At 48.5% G+C, this 18,059-nt stretch overlaps 1 protein-coding gene across 1 annotated transcript in view; it reads right to left on the minus strand.

The window, feature by feature from the left end:
* The window catches only part of LOC141264817 (uncharacterized), a 184,493-nt gene that overhangs the window by 105,807 nt on the left and 60,627 nt on the right, over window positions 1–18,059 (minus strand). The window contains exon 3 of the mRNA XM_073677161.1: window positions 11,296–12,999. Coding sequence (XP_073533262.1) covers window positions 11,296–12,999 — 1,704 coding nt within the window. The remainder of the gene's footprint in view (window positions 1–11,295; window positions 13,000–18,059) is intronic.

The raw sequence follows: 18,059 nt of genomic DNA on the forward strand, positions 1-18,059 counted from the left end.
CTTGCCTCCTCCAAATTCACCGTGTACACGGATAACAACCCGTTGACACACCTGGACACTGCAAGGCTCGGTGCCCTGGAACAGAGATGGATGGCCCGCCTGTCCAACTTTGAATTCACCATCAAATACCGGGCAGGACGCTCAAATGCCAACGCGGATGCCCTGTCTAGAATGCTGAACTTACCGGACGTAGGGGAAGATCCAGAAGATCTGGAAGAAGTTGAGCTCCCTGCGTTCCACCGTCATGGGATTACCCTGTATTCCCACCGTGTGAAGGACAGGCGCTCCGTGACGTTCAATCCCTTGCCCCACTACAACTGGGCGGAGACGCAAGACAGTGATCCCGCAGTCCATTTGGTGAAGGAAATGCTGACCCAGGCCGATGCCCGTCTTGACCCAGATGCTCCGGAGGAGACCAAGCAACTGTGGAAGGAGAAAAGTAAGCTGTTCCTCTACAGGGAGAAGCTGTGCCGGAGAATGGTTAACTCTCGAACACATGAGTTGACTTGGCAGGTAGTGGTCCCAAGACGAGACGCGGCTATGGTTCTGGAGGCATACTACAACGGAGCAGGGCATTTTGGATGGAAGAAGCTGGAGTTCTTGTTGCGTGAACGGTTCTACTGGGTAGGCATGAGAGGAGCCATCGAGAGGTGGTGCAGAGACTGTGGCCCGTGCCACCTGAGAAGAAAAGACCGAGCCAGCCAGAAGACTCCCCTGCAGCCCATCATCACCAGACAGCCACTGGAACTGGTAGCCCTGGACCATGTGAAACTGGCTCCAAGCAGATCTGGGTATGTCTACGCCCTCACAATCGTAGATCATTACTCCCGGTTCCTGGTGGTGGTCCCGGTCAAGGACTTAACGGCTCAAACAGCAGCTAGAGCCTTCCAGCAGCACTTCTGCCGTCCACACGGGTACCCGGACCAAGTGTTGACAGACCAAGGACCAGCCTTCGAAGCGGAGGTCTTCCAGGAGTTCTGCAACCTGTATGGCTGCAAGAAGATAAGAACAACGCCCTATCACCCTCAAACCAATGGACTCTGCGAGAAGATGAACCAGGTGGTGATAGATCTGCTAAAAACATTGCCCCTGGAAGAACGCAGTCTGTGGCCTGAGAAACTGCCCGATCTGGTGGACCTGTATAACCACATCCCTGTAGGTTCCACCAACTGTACCCCGGCTTACCTAATGAGAGCAAGACCTGGTAAGCTGCCTATTGACCTGGATATGGGAGTCCTGATGCCTGAGGACACCTCGCCAGAGGCAGACTGGGATACAGAACGGCAGCAGCAGTATCGGAAAGTACAGGAGAGCGTCAAGCGAAGTCTGTCTCAAGCTAGAGAAAGGCAAGAGAAGGCTTATAACCAGTATGCTCCCGCTGTTCCCCTGGTACCTGGAGAGCAGGTCTTGAAGAGGAAGAGGCGGCTCCACAAGTTAGACGACCAGTGGGAGAAGGACCCGTACACCGTACTGCCATCAAGCCATGAGAACCCAAAAATCTGCGTAATCAGTAAGGATGGAGGAGAAACCACAGCCATTGTCTCCAGAGACCACCTGAAGAAGTGTCCCGAGCAGCTGCAAAGCCCTGAAGAAGATCAAGAAAACCCTCAACCCGCAGAGGAAAGGGAAGAAATGATCAGTACCGTACTCGGAGACTTCCCCCGGTCTTGGACACAAGTAAACGGCGCTGTCGTGGTACCCGTCCTCACCTTTCTCCAGCCAGCCCCGCAAGTGCCTACAGAGGAACCGGTAGAGCTGGAAGAGCAGCCGGCCCAAGAGGCAGAAGAGTCCACACCAGCAGTACAGGAGGATCAACCCTCTGCTAGTAGTGAGCCTGCCGTGCCCCTAGTGAGCCAAAGAGTGCGCAGACAGCTGCCCAGCTTACCCATAACACCTCCTACACCCTGTAGTGCAGAACCAGTTAGTGAGCTCCGTAGGTCCACTAGAGTCACTAGAGGTCAGATGCCCGCTCGCTGGAGAATCTAAACTAATGCACTGTGAATTTATCTGCTAACTGTTTATGGTTTATGTTTGTTGCCTGTTATTAATTATGTTTCTCAGTTACCCTGCAGATTTTTATGGACTAACAGGTTATGGACGCTGGATAACCGGAACAGTTTTGTAGATAGTTGCACCTTGGTGCCTCTTGCGAAGACGGCCGCAGAAGAAAAAACCTGTCTGGCGTGGCCTACTTGCGGCCCAAAGTAGCTAGCTCCAGCCTTGCAGCCACGCCCAAGGACAACGCAAGGGGTTTGCTTTGGACAGGTTCCCCCCTACTTCCCTTAAAACTTCACCTTGGGTGATATGGACACCCGGTTGCAGACACGCCGTGACCTTTAAAGAACTAAAGCTTCTTGTAAATATGTTATCGTATTATTGTTTATACCCTGTTATTATGTTTTAAAAATGTGTTTAGTCCCGGAGTACTAAAATTTACTAGGGGGGAATGTGACACCCCTGGGATCTGGTTGCCACAGTAATAGAGATATTATGTCTGAGAGCAAGTGGGAGGTTTCTCTGGTCAGGAGCCCTAAGCATGCAACACGGCCCACCCAGACCTGGGAGGGGAGGAATCTGCCCTTATAAACTGGGTCTGGGGCGGGATTAGTGAGTGAAGCTGCAGACAGAGACAGAGCCTGCAGAACAAGCAGAGCAGTCAGAGCCTGGAGAGGGAAAGTGAGAACAGGAGCTCTGTAGGAGCAGCAGCTGAAGGCCAGGGGCTGTGAGCAGAGATATAGCTCGCCCTGGCTGAAGTTACTAAAACCGGACACAGGAGTCCGAGGCTGTGGGGACTGATCTATACCCAGCAGCAGAAACCAGCCGGCAGGGGATTCCAGGTCCTCTGGCCATAGAAGCCCGGAGGCTCAGTCACAAAGAAGGGACCAGCGCCGCCATCCAGGAGCGGAGGCTAACAGAAGGCCCCAAGTCACCAGCCATACGGGTGAGCACCACACGGTATACTCAGGGACGTGGGCTACTTGTAACCGCTGACAGCAAGGTAGCCAGGAAGAGTGCAGATAAATGGGGAGGCCTACAACTCCACCTGGCCAGGGGAACTCCTGCTTGCTCGCAGACTGACCAGGCCCCTTATACTAGCCAGTACTCCCGGGAGGGTCTGCCTTGTACCATCAGTAAAGACCCTGAACTGCACCTCACGTCTCTGTGATTCCTTGCCGCACCAGCACCATTGGCACTGGGACCCTCACACCATCACTCCCATCATCTCTCGCATTAGCTGCCCTAAGGCAATACTTCTTCCGTGAGGAGTTATCCCATACTCGGCTGCGCAAACAACATCAGCCTCAGCGGTCGGCAGAGCAGCGGCGGTCCCCACTGACCGTAATCCACGGGTGGCGTAGTCGGACATTTGCTGTACATTAAGACTGCCACTGGTTTGACCACCCTGGGCACTGACCAGGTCACCGCCACACGGAGACTACAACCCCCAGCATTGTACAACAGCGATCCGGCTCCGGGTATTCCCCTGCACAGCACAGGCCCAGGGGGCGCGTCAGGTACAAATGGCCTTTTTGGGGTTATCAGCAGAGTCTTAAAAAAATTCCAGATTCTGGAAGACCTACCGGTTGTACTGGCAACGTCCCTTGTGTTGGTGTTATGGGGAACGGTTGCCCGCCTTCTGTGTGCGGCCACCACACTGCTTCTTCCTGCCTGTTGGGGTACTCTGCCTCCCTCCCCCTGTGTGCTGCTGTCCTCGCTCTGCATGTCCTCCTGCCAGGTTGGGTCAGTTACTAGATCATCCACCACCTCCTCCTCTTCCACTCCCGCACCACGATCCTCCTCTTCACTTCGTGGCAATTGTGTCTCGTCATCGTCCACCTCTTGTGACAAATTGCCAACGTCGACTTCCTGTGGCCGTGGCTGTTCAAATATTTGGGCATCGCTACATGGGATCGCCTCTTCCACCACTTCAAGCAGAGCAGACGAGGGGCACAAATATGGAAATGGACCAGTGAACAGCTCTTCAGAGTGTCCAACTGTGGGATCAGTTGCTGTCTGACGATACTCGGCATGGTGGGAGGAAGGAGCATCAGGGTGAGGAGGAGTATGCGGTCGAGACTCACGGCTTCTAAAACTTGACCTCGTGGAGGACAGACCGGAGGTGGTGGTGCCCAGGCAACTGGAAGTATTATCTGCTATCCAATTAATAACCTGTTCACACTGATCAGTTCTCAATACTGGTGTTGTTGTGTGCTTCCCTAGTAATTCGGTCAAGAAGTGGGAGCGAGAAGATGTGGCTGTTGGTTGTGGCACATTTTCACCTTGGCCACGGCCCCGTCCTCTGCACGCACCATCACCAGAACGTCCAGTTCCACGTCCCTTGCCACGCGCCTTGCCCATTGTAAATGAAGTAAAATAGCTTACACTCGCACTATCAATGGAAAAAGGGTAATAAAGAGTAGATTAGAACCGTGGAAGAGGAAAACCACAGTTCTATTTCTCTGGCCTACACCAGAATCTTTTAAAAAGATAGATTTGTGTGTGAACAGTGAGCGAGACACTCAAACTGTTTTTTTTTATGTAAAAAAGGCCAAAAAGTGGATAATACAGAGATTTAAACCGTGGAACTGCAAAACCACAGTTATAGTTATGTGGCGTACACCAGACTCTTTTAAACAGATATATTTGTGTCTGAACACTCACAGACACACTTTTTTTGGGGGGGGGGGGAAACACCAAAAGGTTAATAAGACGGGTATTTGTACAATCTGAAGGAGGAAAAAAAAAAAAGAGGATTTAGATGAAAAAAAAAGGATTTTTCCTGGCCCCTGAGACCGGGGTGATAAGTCCAGCAATTTGAGCAGCAGTAGCACACAGGACTGTAATGCAGCGTTTGCTGGTATAACCGCTGCGTCTCCTATACAGCCTGCCTGCCTGCCTGCCTGATATCTGGGATGGATATTAGTCCTGAGAAGGACTGTTTGTTTGATCTGCCAGCCTTTACAGACCCTGCACTAACTATTTCGCAGTATATATCTCTCCCTAATTCAGCAGCGCTCTCCCTACACTGTCTGATCCGGAGCGACTGTGTCCAAGATGGCGGCGCCCGGTTTTAAATACTCGAGGTGACGCTGTGTGGCCTGCCAATCACTGCAATGCCCACAACCAACATGGCTGCGGCATTACAGTGACTGGCTGGCAATCCCTGCATGTTCATTATCTCTGTAAAGAGCGCCAAACATGCAGGGCGGAGACCCGAGCTCCCGCCCGAGTAACCCGGAAATGCTCGGTGCTCGCCAAACATCCCGAGTAGCGAGATGCGGGTAAGTACCGAGCGGTGTCGAGCATGCTCGCTCAACACTATTAAGAATAATTATATAGCAAAAGTAAATTGCGAATTTGCAGCCAGTTCTTGGGTGGATGGAAAGAAAAATTTACAATAAAGAAATTTTATCATTAGACCCCTTTAAGAAATTATGCAAATGTACAGTCACTTGGAAATAGATATGTAGTAAATTAGTGCCTCCCAATTTACTTTGGATATGTAATTTACCATGCAAATAAACAGCGTGTCTGAAACTCTTGGATTTACAATCAAAATGTCAGATATTAAAAGTAAAACATCCCTGTAGTTTGTGTACTAAATAAGCATAATTAAAAAAATAATAATAATATTCCTATTGGGATTTGAACCCAGACACTGTAGTTTCAGAGGCTGATGCTTTACCATTGAGCTATTCAGTCAAGTGATAGTAGCTGGTAGCTTTTCTTGTCTTATGAGATCAACCATGACAATACTCAGGGTGACTAAAAGTCATTAAGATTCTGATGTTTGAAGAAAGTCACCCATCAGACTCACACATCAAAATCACACGTCAATTGAATTTGGCTTGGAGGAGGTATTTCTGAAAGTCCCTATCAGTTTCAGACAGGTTTGCACTGAAAATCTCATAAACAAATAGAACTCGTAGGTTTCTTCAAGTTAGTTTATGGCTCAATGGTTAGTGCACTGGCTTCTAGATGTAGATTTTTGGGTTCAAGTCCCATCAGCGAACAGTGACTTTTTAAAAATTATTATTACAGTTGTAAAAGTCAGTTATCAAAGTCACTTGTGAAAATCAGTCCTCAGACAGGGTATTTAGCCTCAAACTAACATCATTCTGATGTTTGATTTTGATATCTGATCATGTACTAAAATGGACACCGTACGAGTGAACCAGATTACCAAAAACAGCCGGAAAGCCTATCGAGTTCTCCCTGAGCACACTGAGCTAAGCCCAGGAGCTCAGTTACCTGGTATAACCATGTGACCTTATTATCATATATGGAAAGCAGGGCTAATTCATTAACTCTTAGTAATCTGATAGCAGAACACAGTAAGTACATCACTCTATGCCTATATAAACCGTTCTGTACATTATCATAATGAGGTAGCTACTGACTCTGCTACATCTTAAAGGTACATACACATATAACTTTGGGCCATTACATGTATTTGAATTCTAGAGGGAGAATAAGAGATTTTTTCATCCTATAAAATTACTAAAAAGTAATAATGAAAAACACTTGATAATGAAAAAAAAAGTCATTTTGAATGTGTTTTTTAACAAATAATGAACGTGACTAATCAGCAAATAACACGGACATATTTGGTGTCCTTGAAATTGTAACGACGCAGAGTTTTTTGAAGAAGTTGTGCACTACTTTAGGTTAATCCCCCAATATATCCCCTCGGGGCCCCTAAGTGTTTTTTGTAAATGCCTTACGTTGCTGTTTCTGCCTGTGAGCGGCGCTATCCTTGGCTGCTCACGGGCATCACGTGATCCCGCGCTGATGTCACGACAAGTGAGGTATGACTCAGTGCTGGGGTTCCCGCGGTGGCTGCTGGGTTGTAGGCGGGGTTACCCCCCACGTCACACTCAGCATCCACCGCACATTTTCCCAATGAATGGGGAGAGGCAGAGCGCGCTGTAGATGCCGGGTGTGACGCTGGGAGGGGGGCACACAGCCTGGCAACCACCTGGGATGAAGAAGACAAAGACCCCCGGCTGCTGCCAGCACTTATCGTGACATCAGCGGATGTCAGAGCCGGCCGCAGCCGGGGGTCAAGTGATGCCTGTGAGTGGCCAGTGATAGCACCGGTTATGTGATGCATGTGAGTGGCCAGTGATAGCGCCGGTTATGTGATGCCAGTGAGCGGCCAGTGATAGCGCCGGTCACGTGATGCCTGTGAGCGTCCAGTGATAGCGCCGGTCACGTGATGCATGTGAGCGGCCAGTGATAGCGCCGGTCATGTGATGCCAGTGAGCGGCCAGTGATAGCGCCGGTCACGTGATGCCTGTGAGCGGCCAGTGATAGCGCCGGTCACGTGATGCATGTGAGCGGCCAGTGATAGCGCCGGTCACGTGATGCATGTGAGCGGCCAGTGATAGCGCCGGTTATGTGATGCCTGTGAGCAGCCAGTGATAGCGCCGGTCACGTGATGCCTGTGAGCGGCCAGTGATAGCGCCGGTCACGTGATGCATGTGAGCGGCCAGTGATAGCGCCGGTCACGTGACGCCTGTGAGCGGCCAGTGATAGCGCCGGTCACGTGATGCCTGTGAGCAGCCAGTGATAGCGCCGGTCATGTGACGCCTGTGAGCGGCCAGTGATAGCGCCGGTCACGTGATGCCTGTGAGCAGCCAGTGATAGCGCCGGTCATGTGATGCCTGTGAGCGTCCAGTGATAGCGCCGGTCACGTGATGCATGTGAGCGGCCAGTGATAGCGCCGGTCACGTGACGCCTGTGAGCGGCCAGTGATAGCGCCGGTTATGTGATGCCTGTGAGCGGTCAGTGATAGCGCCGGTCACGTGATGCCTGTGAGCAGCCAGTGATAGCGCCGGTTATGTGATGCCTGTGAGCGGCCAGTGATAGCACCGGTCACGTGATGCCTGTGAGCGGCCAGTGATAGCGCCGGTCACGTGATGCCAGTGAGCAGCCAGTGATAGCGCCGGTCACGTGATGCCTGTGAGCGGCCAGTGATAGCGCCGGTCACGTGATGCCTGTGAGCGGCCAGTGATAGCGCCGGTCACGTGACGCCTGTGAGCGGCCAGTGATGGCGCCGGTCACGTGATGGCTGTGAGCGGCCAGTGATAGCGCCGGTCACGTGATGCCTGTGAGCGGCCAGTGATAGCGCCGGTCACGTGATGCCTGTGAGCGGCCAGTGATAGCGCCGGTCACGTGATGGCTGTGAGCGGCCAGTGATAGCGCCGGTCACGTGATGGCTGTCAGCGGCCAGTGATAGCGCCGGTCACGTGATGCCAGTGAGCGGCCAGTGATAGCGCCGGTCACGTGATGCCTGTGAGCGGCCAGTGATAGCGCCGGTCACGTGATGCCTGTGAGCGGCCAGTGATAGCGCCGGTCACGTGATGCCTGTGAGCGGCCAGTGATAGCGCCGGTCACGTGATGCCTGTGAGCGGCCAATGATAGCGCCGGTCACGTGATGCCTGTGAGCAGCCAGTGATAGCGCCGGTCACGTGATGGCTGTGAGCGGCCAGTGATAGCGCCGGTCACGTGATGCCTGTGAGCAGCCAGTGATAGCGCCGGTCACGTGATGCCTGTGAGCGGCCAGTGATAGCGCCGGTCACGTGATGGCTGTCAGCGGCCAGTGATAGCGCCGGTCACGTGATGCCAGTGAGCGGCCAGTGATAGCGCCGGTCACGTGATGCCAGTGAGCGGCCAGTGATAGCACCGGTCACGTGATGCCTGTGAGCGGCCAGTGATAGCGCCGGTCACGTGATGCCTGTGAGCAGCCAGTGATAGCGCCGGTCACGTGATGCCTGTGAGCAGCCAGTGATAGCGCCGGTCACGTGATGCCTGTGAGCGGCCAGTGATAGCGCCGGTCACGTGATGGCTGTCAGCGGCCAGTGATAGCGCCGGTCACGTGATGCCAGTGAGCGGCCAGTGATAGCGCCGGTCACGTGATGCCAGTGAGCGGCCAGTGATAGCACCGGTCACGTGATGCTTGTCAGCGGCCAGTGATAGCGCCGGTCACGTGATGCCTGTGAGCGGCCAGTGATAGCGCCGGTCATGTGATGCCTGTGAGCGGCCAGTGATAGCGCCGGTCACGTGATGCCTGTCAGCGGCCAGTGATAGCGCCGGTCACGTGATGCCTGTGAGCGGCCAGTGATAGCGCCGGTCACGTGATGCCTGTGAGCGGCCAGTGATAGCGCCGGTCACGGGATGCCTGTCAGCGGCCAGTGATAGCGCTGGTCACGTGATGCCTGTGAGCGGCCAGTGATAGCGCCGGTCACGTGATGCCTGTCAGCGGCCAGTGATAGCGCCGGTCACGTGATGCCTGTGAGCGGCCAGTGATAGCGCCGGTCACGTGATGCCTGTCAGCGGCCAGTGATAGCGCCGGTCACGTGATGCCTGTGAGCGGCCAGTGATAGCGCCGGTCACGTGATGCCTGTGAGCGGCCAGTGATAGCGCCGGTCACGTGATGCCTGTCAGCGGCCAGTGATAGCGCCGGTCACGTGATGCCTGTCAGCGGCCAGTGATAGCGCCGGTCACGTGATGCCTGTGAGCGGCCAGTGATAGCGCCGCTCCCAGGCAGTATCTTCAACGTAAGGTAATTACAAAAATCCTTAGGGACCCCAGGGGATACAATGGGGGGTAATCTAAAGTAGTGCACAACCCCTTTAATGCTTTTTAATAGTACAGAAAAGCTTTTATTCGCTTAAAAATGCAACTGCGATTTTTTTTTCTTGCGTTTTCTTTCAGAAGTAGAATAAGTAGAGAAAATGCACCAAAACCGCAGAGTTCAGCAGCGTCTTCAGACCACAGAGAGCGGAGATTTCATGGAATCACATCCACTTTGCTTAGACATTTAGACCTTGTTCACATATAGCATAAATCCTGCTTTTTTTTTTGCAGAAAAATCCTGCTGTTTTTAAATGTCCATGCAAAAGTAGATGTGATTTCATGAAAAGTGCGCCCGCTTTCCTCCCAGGGACGCTGCTGAACTCTGCAGTTTCGGTGCTTTTCTTTATTTCTTGTCTTCTATATTGAGCCTAAAAAAAACCACATGTAAAACTCTGCAGTTAGTTTAAGCACAATAAAAAGGCGGCTTTACATCTGCACCAGAAACGCATCAAATAAGGGGAGAAGATTGTTATTGTGGAGTTTGGTGCGGACATCTGCAGAAAACAAAAAAACACAGGATTTCTGCAAAGTGTGAACACGGCCTTACAGACACAAAAAAGCCGGATGTCGTATAGAGAAGCTACAGAAAGGTGAGAAAGTTCTGACGGCTCCGACTGTGAATGAAGGAACAAAAAATAATCCACAACTAAAGAGGAGCAGGACGCACAGGTGACGTTGTGCCGGCACTGGCTGATTAAAATCCAGAAATGGTAAATAGGCGTGGATTGGGGTGTGGCCAGGGGAGTGGCCAAAATTTGCAGCGAGTAATCTGTCCCTCTTTCTGTTCTTCAAAAGTTTGGAGAGCTGACAGCTCGCTCTGTGCACATCAACAGTCCACATAACGTTCTGCACGGCATGGAGAGGCTGGATGCATGGACACATCTCAGGGACACATGCTTCACCAACTAGACGAGACGTCCTATCCCGATCATACCATCATCTCCAGAACAACAACCAGGATGCGGACATGTCTGACAAGAGCTATACAAACCACTGTGAGCAGTAAAGCTTCCTTTATTGGCAATAAATAACTACAAGATTCTATATATTTCATATTAATATCTTCCCCGAGCCACAAAGAGTAACAAACAAATACGGAAAAAGGGCATCAGGAAGAGAAACCTTCTATCTAATGTGCAGATAATCAATAATGATGAAGCCAAAAGAGCAGAACACAGAAAAACAAACACAAACTGTAAGTTCTCAGTCACAGGAACGAGAAGAACAGTTATCAATTGTGAGTAAGTAATATGTGAGTAATGGATCTGCTGTGTGGTGTCTGGGGGGCTACATGAGATGGATGGGGCTTCTGTCCATGAGAAGAGGCGCCATCACCCTCCTGCTGGTGGTAGATTACTACCAGGGTGGAGCCGCCACCAAAGAGATATTCAACCTACAAGAGGGAAATAGAATAATGGAAATGGAGGCACGTTCCCCATTTTGTATGTTATCATAGTGACCACTGCTGGTGTAACTATGATGGTCAGCTTGTAGCCAAAGGATTTAAGAGAAAGAGTGTCACTTCAGGAAGGTAATAGGACCATAAAAAACTAAGGTCTCAAGATGCCGTGTTCTTTTCTTATAATATGACCATAAAATGACTACTTCTGTGAGATTTCTTATGCCGGTTATGTGCTGATTTTTGAGTAAAACATTTCCCACATTCTGAGCATGAAAATGGCTTTTCTCCTGTGTGAATTCTCTCATGTGTAACAAGATGTGATTTCTGTGTAAAACATTTCCCACATTCTGAACATGAAAATGGCTTCTCTCCCGTGTGAATTATCTCATGTGTAACAAGATGTGATTTAAGTGTAAAACATTTCCCACATTCTGAACATGAATATGGCTTTTCTCCTGTGTGAATTCTCTCATGTTTAAGAAGATATGATTTCAAAAGAAAACATTTCCCACATTCTGAACATGAATATGGCTTCTCTCCTGTGTGTATTCTCTCATGTATAACAAGATTTGATTTGTGTGTAAAACATTTCCCACATTCTGAACATGAATATGGCTTCTCTCCTGTGTGAATTGTCTTATGTACAACAAGATTTGATTTAAGTGTAAAACATTTCCCACATTCGGAACATGAATATGGCTTCTCTCCTGTGTGACTTCTCTCATGTGTAACAAGATTTGATTTCTGTGTAAAACATTTCCCACATTCCGAACATGAATATGGCTTCTCTCCTGTGTGAATTGTCTTATGTACAACAAGATGTGATTTAAGTGTAAAACATTTCCCACATTCTGAACATGAAAATGGCTTCACTCCTGTATGATGACTTTGGTGTTGAATAAGAGATGATTTAACTGTAAAACATTTCCCACAATCTGAACATGAATATGGCTTCTCTCCTGTGTGAATTCTCTCATGTGTAACAAGATTTGGTTTAAGTGTAAAACATTTCCCACATTCTGAACATGAATATGGCTTCTCTCCTGTGTGAATTGTCTCATGTAAAATAAGATTCGATTTAAGTCTAAAACATTTCCCGCATTCTGAACATGAAAATGGCTTCTCTTCTGTATGATGACTTTGGTGTTGAATAAGAGATGATTTATAAGTAAAACATTTCCCACATTCTGAACATGAATATGGCTTCTCTCCTGTGTGAATTCTCTCATGTATAACAATATTTGATTTATGTGTAAAACATTTCCCACATTCTGAACATGAAAATGGTTTCTCTCCTGTATGATGACTTTGGTGTTGAATAAGAGTTGATTGATGAGTAAAAAATTTCCCACATTCTGAACATGAATATGGCTTCTCTCCTGTGTGAATTCTCTCATGTGTAATAAGATTTGATTTAAGTGTAAAACATTTCCCACATTCTGAACATGAATATGGCTTCTCTCCTGTGTGAATTCTCTCATGTGTAACAAGATTTGATTTAAGTGTAAAACATTTCCCACATTCTGAACATGAATATGGCTTCTCTCCTGTGTGAATTCTCTCATGTGTAACAAGATTTGATTTAAGTGTAAAACATTTCCCACATTCTGAACATGAATATGGCTTCTCTCCTGTGTGAATTCTCTCATGTGTAACAAGATTTGATTTAAGTGTAAAACATTTCCCACATTCTGAACATGAATATGGCTTTTTCCTTGTAGGATGGCTTTTATCCTCAGCATTTCTTCTGTGACTTTTATTTAGCTTAACAGTCTGTGATGAATTCGGAGATAATTGTTCATTAAAATCATCAGATGATTGATCTCTCCTATGAACGGCTGGGGGTATAGCTGAGATGTCGGCATGCTGTGTGCATGTATCTCGTGTGATACTACAATCTTCCGCTTTAAATTCTAAAGATATCAGATGTCCATCGGAGCTCCTGGTACAGTCATCTGCCAAGAATAAAATTTATGTTATTAATTTTGAATATTGTAACCTGAAATATTATATTTAAATTTTATGAGGAAGATAAAGAGGATTTTCACCTTTTGGTACGACAATGACCCTAAGCAATCTCTAAGTCACCATAAGAAAAGCTTCACTAGGAGAAGATGTAAGTTCTGGAATGGCTACGCCCGAGTCCAGAACTGAATGGAAAATCTGTGGGACCTTAATAAGGCTCTGTACACAGGAGATGCCCCCCACAATCTGACAGATGTGGAGCTTTTGAAAGGAGGAACGGGCAAAGATCACCAATTCCAGATGTCTCTTGTAACAGACCCTGACCCAAAAAGACTGAATGCTGCAAGAAAATCAAAGGCGACTGCAACAAAGTATCAGTGTAAGGCCTCTTTCACACGTCCTGATATTTCCAGTACTGGTAAACAGTACCGGTGCTATCTGTGCCCATGTGTACAATCCGTGAGGCATCTGTGTGCCGTCCGTGACCACCATCAGTGTGCCAGGTACTGGAGGAGAATGCAGAATAGAAATGACAGATGCAGTGGCGTACCGCCAATGGAGGCAGGCCACGCGACTGCTATGGGCCCATAGCAGTCCAGGGGCTTACATACCGCCACCACTGCTGCTGCTCCCTGCACGCAGCGCAGGGAGCGATCCCTGCAGCTCCGCTGCTGACAGGAGAAGAATAGCAGCGGAGCTGTAGGGATCGTCCTTTGCTTCCTCCCTGACCCAGGAGCGCGCAGCTTGATGACGTCATCTTGCAGCGTGCGCCTGGGTTAGGAAGAAAGCGTCCGGCAACCAGGAGGATGCTGCAGGGGAGCGAACTGAGGTAAGTTGTACGTTTTTTTTTTTACTGAAACGCTGGGGAAGAAAGGTGGGGGAGAGCAATGATGGGATGATGGTGCTGTGGAGAACAATGATGGGATGGTGGGGCTGGGGAGACCAATGATGGGGCTGGGGAGAGGAATGATGGGATGGTGGGGCTGGGGAGAGCAATGATGGGATGGTGGGGCTGGGGAAAAGAATGATGGGATGGTGGGGCTGGGAAGAGGAATGATGAGATGGTGGGGCTGGGAAGAGGAATGATGGGGCTGGGAAGAGCAATAATGGGGCTGATGGGGCTGGGGAGAGCAAAGATGGGGCTGATGGGGCTGGGAAGAGCAATAATGGGATGGTGGGGCTGGGAAGAGCAATAATGGGGCTGGGGAGAGCAATGATGGGGCTGATGGGAGAACTGATGAGGGTTTCACTTTGCTTGTACTGTGAAGCCTTGTATATTTTCCGTGTGCACATAGCCTTACAGTTAATGGGGGAGAGTCACAGAGACTGAATAATTTATATTATTGGGCAGTGGAGATTGTAGTTAATGGGGGGCACAGTGCTGCTTATCACTTTATATTTTGATTACTAAGTGGCTAATAGTATATTAATGGTGGGGTACATATCTGTATTCAGGGGCGCAGTGTGGGGGAGACATGTATGTATACAATATATGTGACCTTGTTACTTTTAGGGCTGTGGTGATCATCGTGACAAGACGAGTCGTGGCTGGGAGATGTCGACATGAAGGTCTGACCAGATGGAGAAGAAGCAGCAGAAACCGGCTCTGATCAGATGAGACGTCAGCGGTAAGTGCCTGGATGTAGATATTATTCTGTATCTGCGCTGTGTGACTTGGAGTGATGATGTTACATGTAAAATCCCTTAGGCCACATTCTCACATTTGTGTGAAATGTCCGTGTGCTGACAGATCTTTTTATCGGATGGTCCACGGACTCGTACAGTTTTATAGATCCATTCACACATCCATGAAAATCACTGATCTGAGAATGAGATCTGTGAGGGTCAGAGAATGTCCTGTTCTGACCCGATTTTGAGGATTAGAATAGGACATGCTCAATGCGTCAGTAAAACAGGGCAGCACACTGACACTGCACACAGATGCAGGAATGTAGCCGTATTATGTATAGCACAGTCCCTTAGTATATAGTGTACTCACTTATTATGTATAGCATACTCCCTTAGTATATAGTGTACATGTACATGTATGTATAGTGTCATCCTTAGTTATATGGTTTCCTCTTTATTATACATAACACCCTCCCTTATTATGTACCATCCTCTCTACCTCTGGGGGGTCACAGTTGAGGGATCATACTGTGTTGTGGTCAGCATACTTTGCCCTGGGAGTTGAGGTGGGGTATAGAAGGGTCATTATACTGTGCATGTGGAGAAATACACCGTGGGGGTATCATACTGTATTTAGGGTGGACTTTTGTTGGCATTACACTTTATGGGGCAATGAAAGAGGAATCTAGGACTTCAGCAGGAGGAAAATTACTATGTAAAGGATGAAAAGGTGGCGCTATTGAGTTCAAGTCCTCTTTTTCTCTGAAGAGGCAATTTGCACATGTAAAGGATGGAAAGTAGTGAGCTCTGTTCTTCTGTGACCCCGACAATTATTCAATTTTTTTTTTTTTGGGGGGGGGGGGGGCATTTAGAACTTCTGCTATGGGGCCCCATGTTTCCTATGTACGCACCTGGACAGATGTTTAGTAGTGATGAGCGAGCATGTTCGCTACTGCTCGGTGCTCGCCCGAGCATCTCACTGCTTGACATGCTCGGCGCATGCCGAGTATTTCCGGGTTGCTCGGGCGGATGCTCGGGTCCCCTCTCTGCATGTTTGGCGCTCTTTAGAGAGCCAATGAACATGCAGGGATTGCCTGCCACTCATTGTAATTCCGTAGCCATGTTAGTTGTGGCATTACAGTGATTGGCTGGCCGCACAGCGTCATCAGACCGGGTGCCGCCATGCTCGTCACAGTCACTCCGGATCAGACAGTGTAGGGAGAGGTGCTGCTGCTGAGATAGGGAGAGATTTGCTTGTTTCTAGTTAGTGTAGGTATGCCAGACTATATTAGAGACACATATCTATCTCAACAAACAGTCCTTCTGAGGACTAATCCATCTGCAGAGATATCAGGCAGGCAGTGTATATAGGCAGGCAGGGTATATAGCAGACTGCAGTGCATATAGCACAAGAGGCTCCATTCCAGTTCTGCCTTCTGCTGCTGTTAGATATTTCTATACATAGGCCCAGGTCTCAGGGGCCAGGAATACTTTTTTTTGGATCTTAATCCTCATTATTTGCTTAAAAAGCAATCCAGAGAACACCGTTTTTCCGCACCATTTGCTTGTTGGCTCTGCAGAATACAGCCAGGTCCTTTCCACATTACAGCGCTAGAAATCCAGCTATTTAAAACTGTATTTTCTCCGTCACACGGATCACATATACGTTGTCAGAAAATACTGCCATTTCTGGCCTCCATTAAAAATTTCTTTCAGTGTGTCAGTGAAGCAATTCACACCGGTTTGCTGTTCAAAATAGTTACCTACAGGCCAGGTATTTAAAACTGTGGTTTGTTCATCACACGGATCACATATAAGTTCGCTCCAAATTCAGTCATTTGTAGTGAACGTGGAAGATACTCTCCTCCATTTAAAATGGGCAAGGCACGTGGCAAGGGACGAGGAACTGGACGTGATGGTAATGGTGCATGCAGAGGCCGTGGGCAAGCTGAAGTTGTGCCACAACAAACACCCACATCTTCTCGCTCGACTTTCCTGTCCCAATTAATAGGGGACCGCAGCACACCACTATTGAACACAAAGACAGTCTGATATCATATAAATAGATAGGGAGCAACACTTATCATTGATGATCCCTCATATCGACGAGCGGGATGCACATGTGATACCGGTCTGTGGGCATTACTTCTGGGGATTAGTCTCATATATAACAGAACCAGCTTTATTAGCTTTGGTTATTTAGTATATGCTGGCTTGTGTATGAATGTAATAAACCAGCTATCTTGAGACAAATCTTACCTTCTAAAAATTCCCAGGGCCATTATTATTGTCGCAATACACAGACTTGGGTCTCCTTAAATGCATATCTATGATGAATTGTCGGCTTCTTAATCTGTACGTTCACTTTTCTCTATTTTTTATTCACGATTGTGGTTTTTTAAATATAAAGATAGATATTTACCAGGGATATTAGGGACACCGACGTTGAGCGGGGGCGCCACGGAGCAAAAATTAGGGTGCCAACCTCCGCTGTCAGGAAGGGAGAGAATTTAGGGACAAAATAGGGACAGATAGAGCCCGTAATCCTTCCTGACTGATGTGTGACTTATCCCTGTTCCCTGGCATTTTGTCTTGTTTTTGTGTTTGTTGTTATGGTGACTACTGAGTCCTTTTTAGCATATTCGAATAAAAGTTATATTTTAGGGGTCTAATCTCCTGTTGGTTGTCTAGTTTTGCAATTGGGCCCCGCTTATACATTCCTTGTTCAGGTGTTTAATCATATGTACCATCCTCCAAAGCTTTGTGGACTCCACCAAGATGGTGAGCGGCGATGACGCCATAATTAGCGTCACCATCCCGCTTCTCTGTCTTCTGAAACGCTCTCTGCTCACAATCAAAGAGGATGCATTGCAGGCGGAGCACGATGAGATGGAGCAAGGAACTATACAGGGTGATTACACACAGCCAAGCCTCATCTCATCCCAACGTGGATTGGGTGACAATGAGGAAGAGGAGGAGGAGGAGGAAGAACAGAAGCTAGTTTCATGCGCTATAGATGGTACTACCTGCACAACTGTCATACCGTTTGTTCAGTGAGGATGGCCAGAGGACAGAGAGGAGGAGGAGAGCATGGTCAGTCATCCTCTTGGTGAGAACACGGAAGTCTTGCCTGCTAGCAGTCTGGCACGCATGGCTGAGTTTATGTTACGCTGCCTTTCCCATGACCCTCGCGTTCTCAAAATTTTTGATGACAATCATTACTGGTTGGTGACACTTCTAGACCCATGCTGCAAGGAGAACTTTATATCTCTTAATCCTGAGGCGGACAGGTCTACAAAAATGGGGCAGTACGAGAAAGCCCTTGTTGCGGAACTATTAAAAAAATTCCCATCAGAAAATGCTGGCGGCAGAGGGCACACTTCGTTGGACAACCAAGGAGTACAGGCGAGAGAGACACAAC

Source organism: Phyllobates terribilis, unplaced genomic scaffold (assembly GCF_046119375.1).
Source record: "Phyllobates terribilis strain yellow unplaced genomic scaffold, ASM4611937v1 Scaffold_4__5_contigs__length_816908805, whole genome shotgun sequence".
Lineage (NCBI taxonomy): Eukaryota > Metazoa > Chordata > Amphibia > Anura > Dendrobatidae > Phyllobates > Phyllobates terribilis.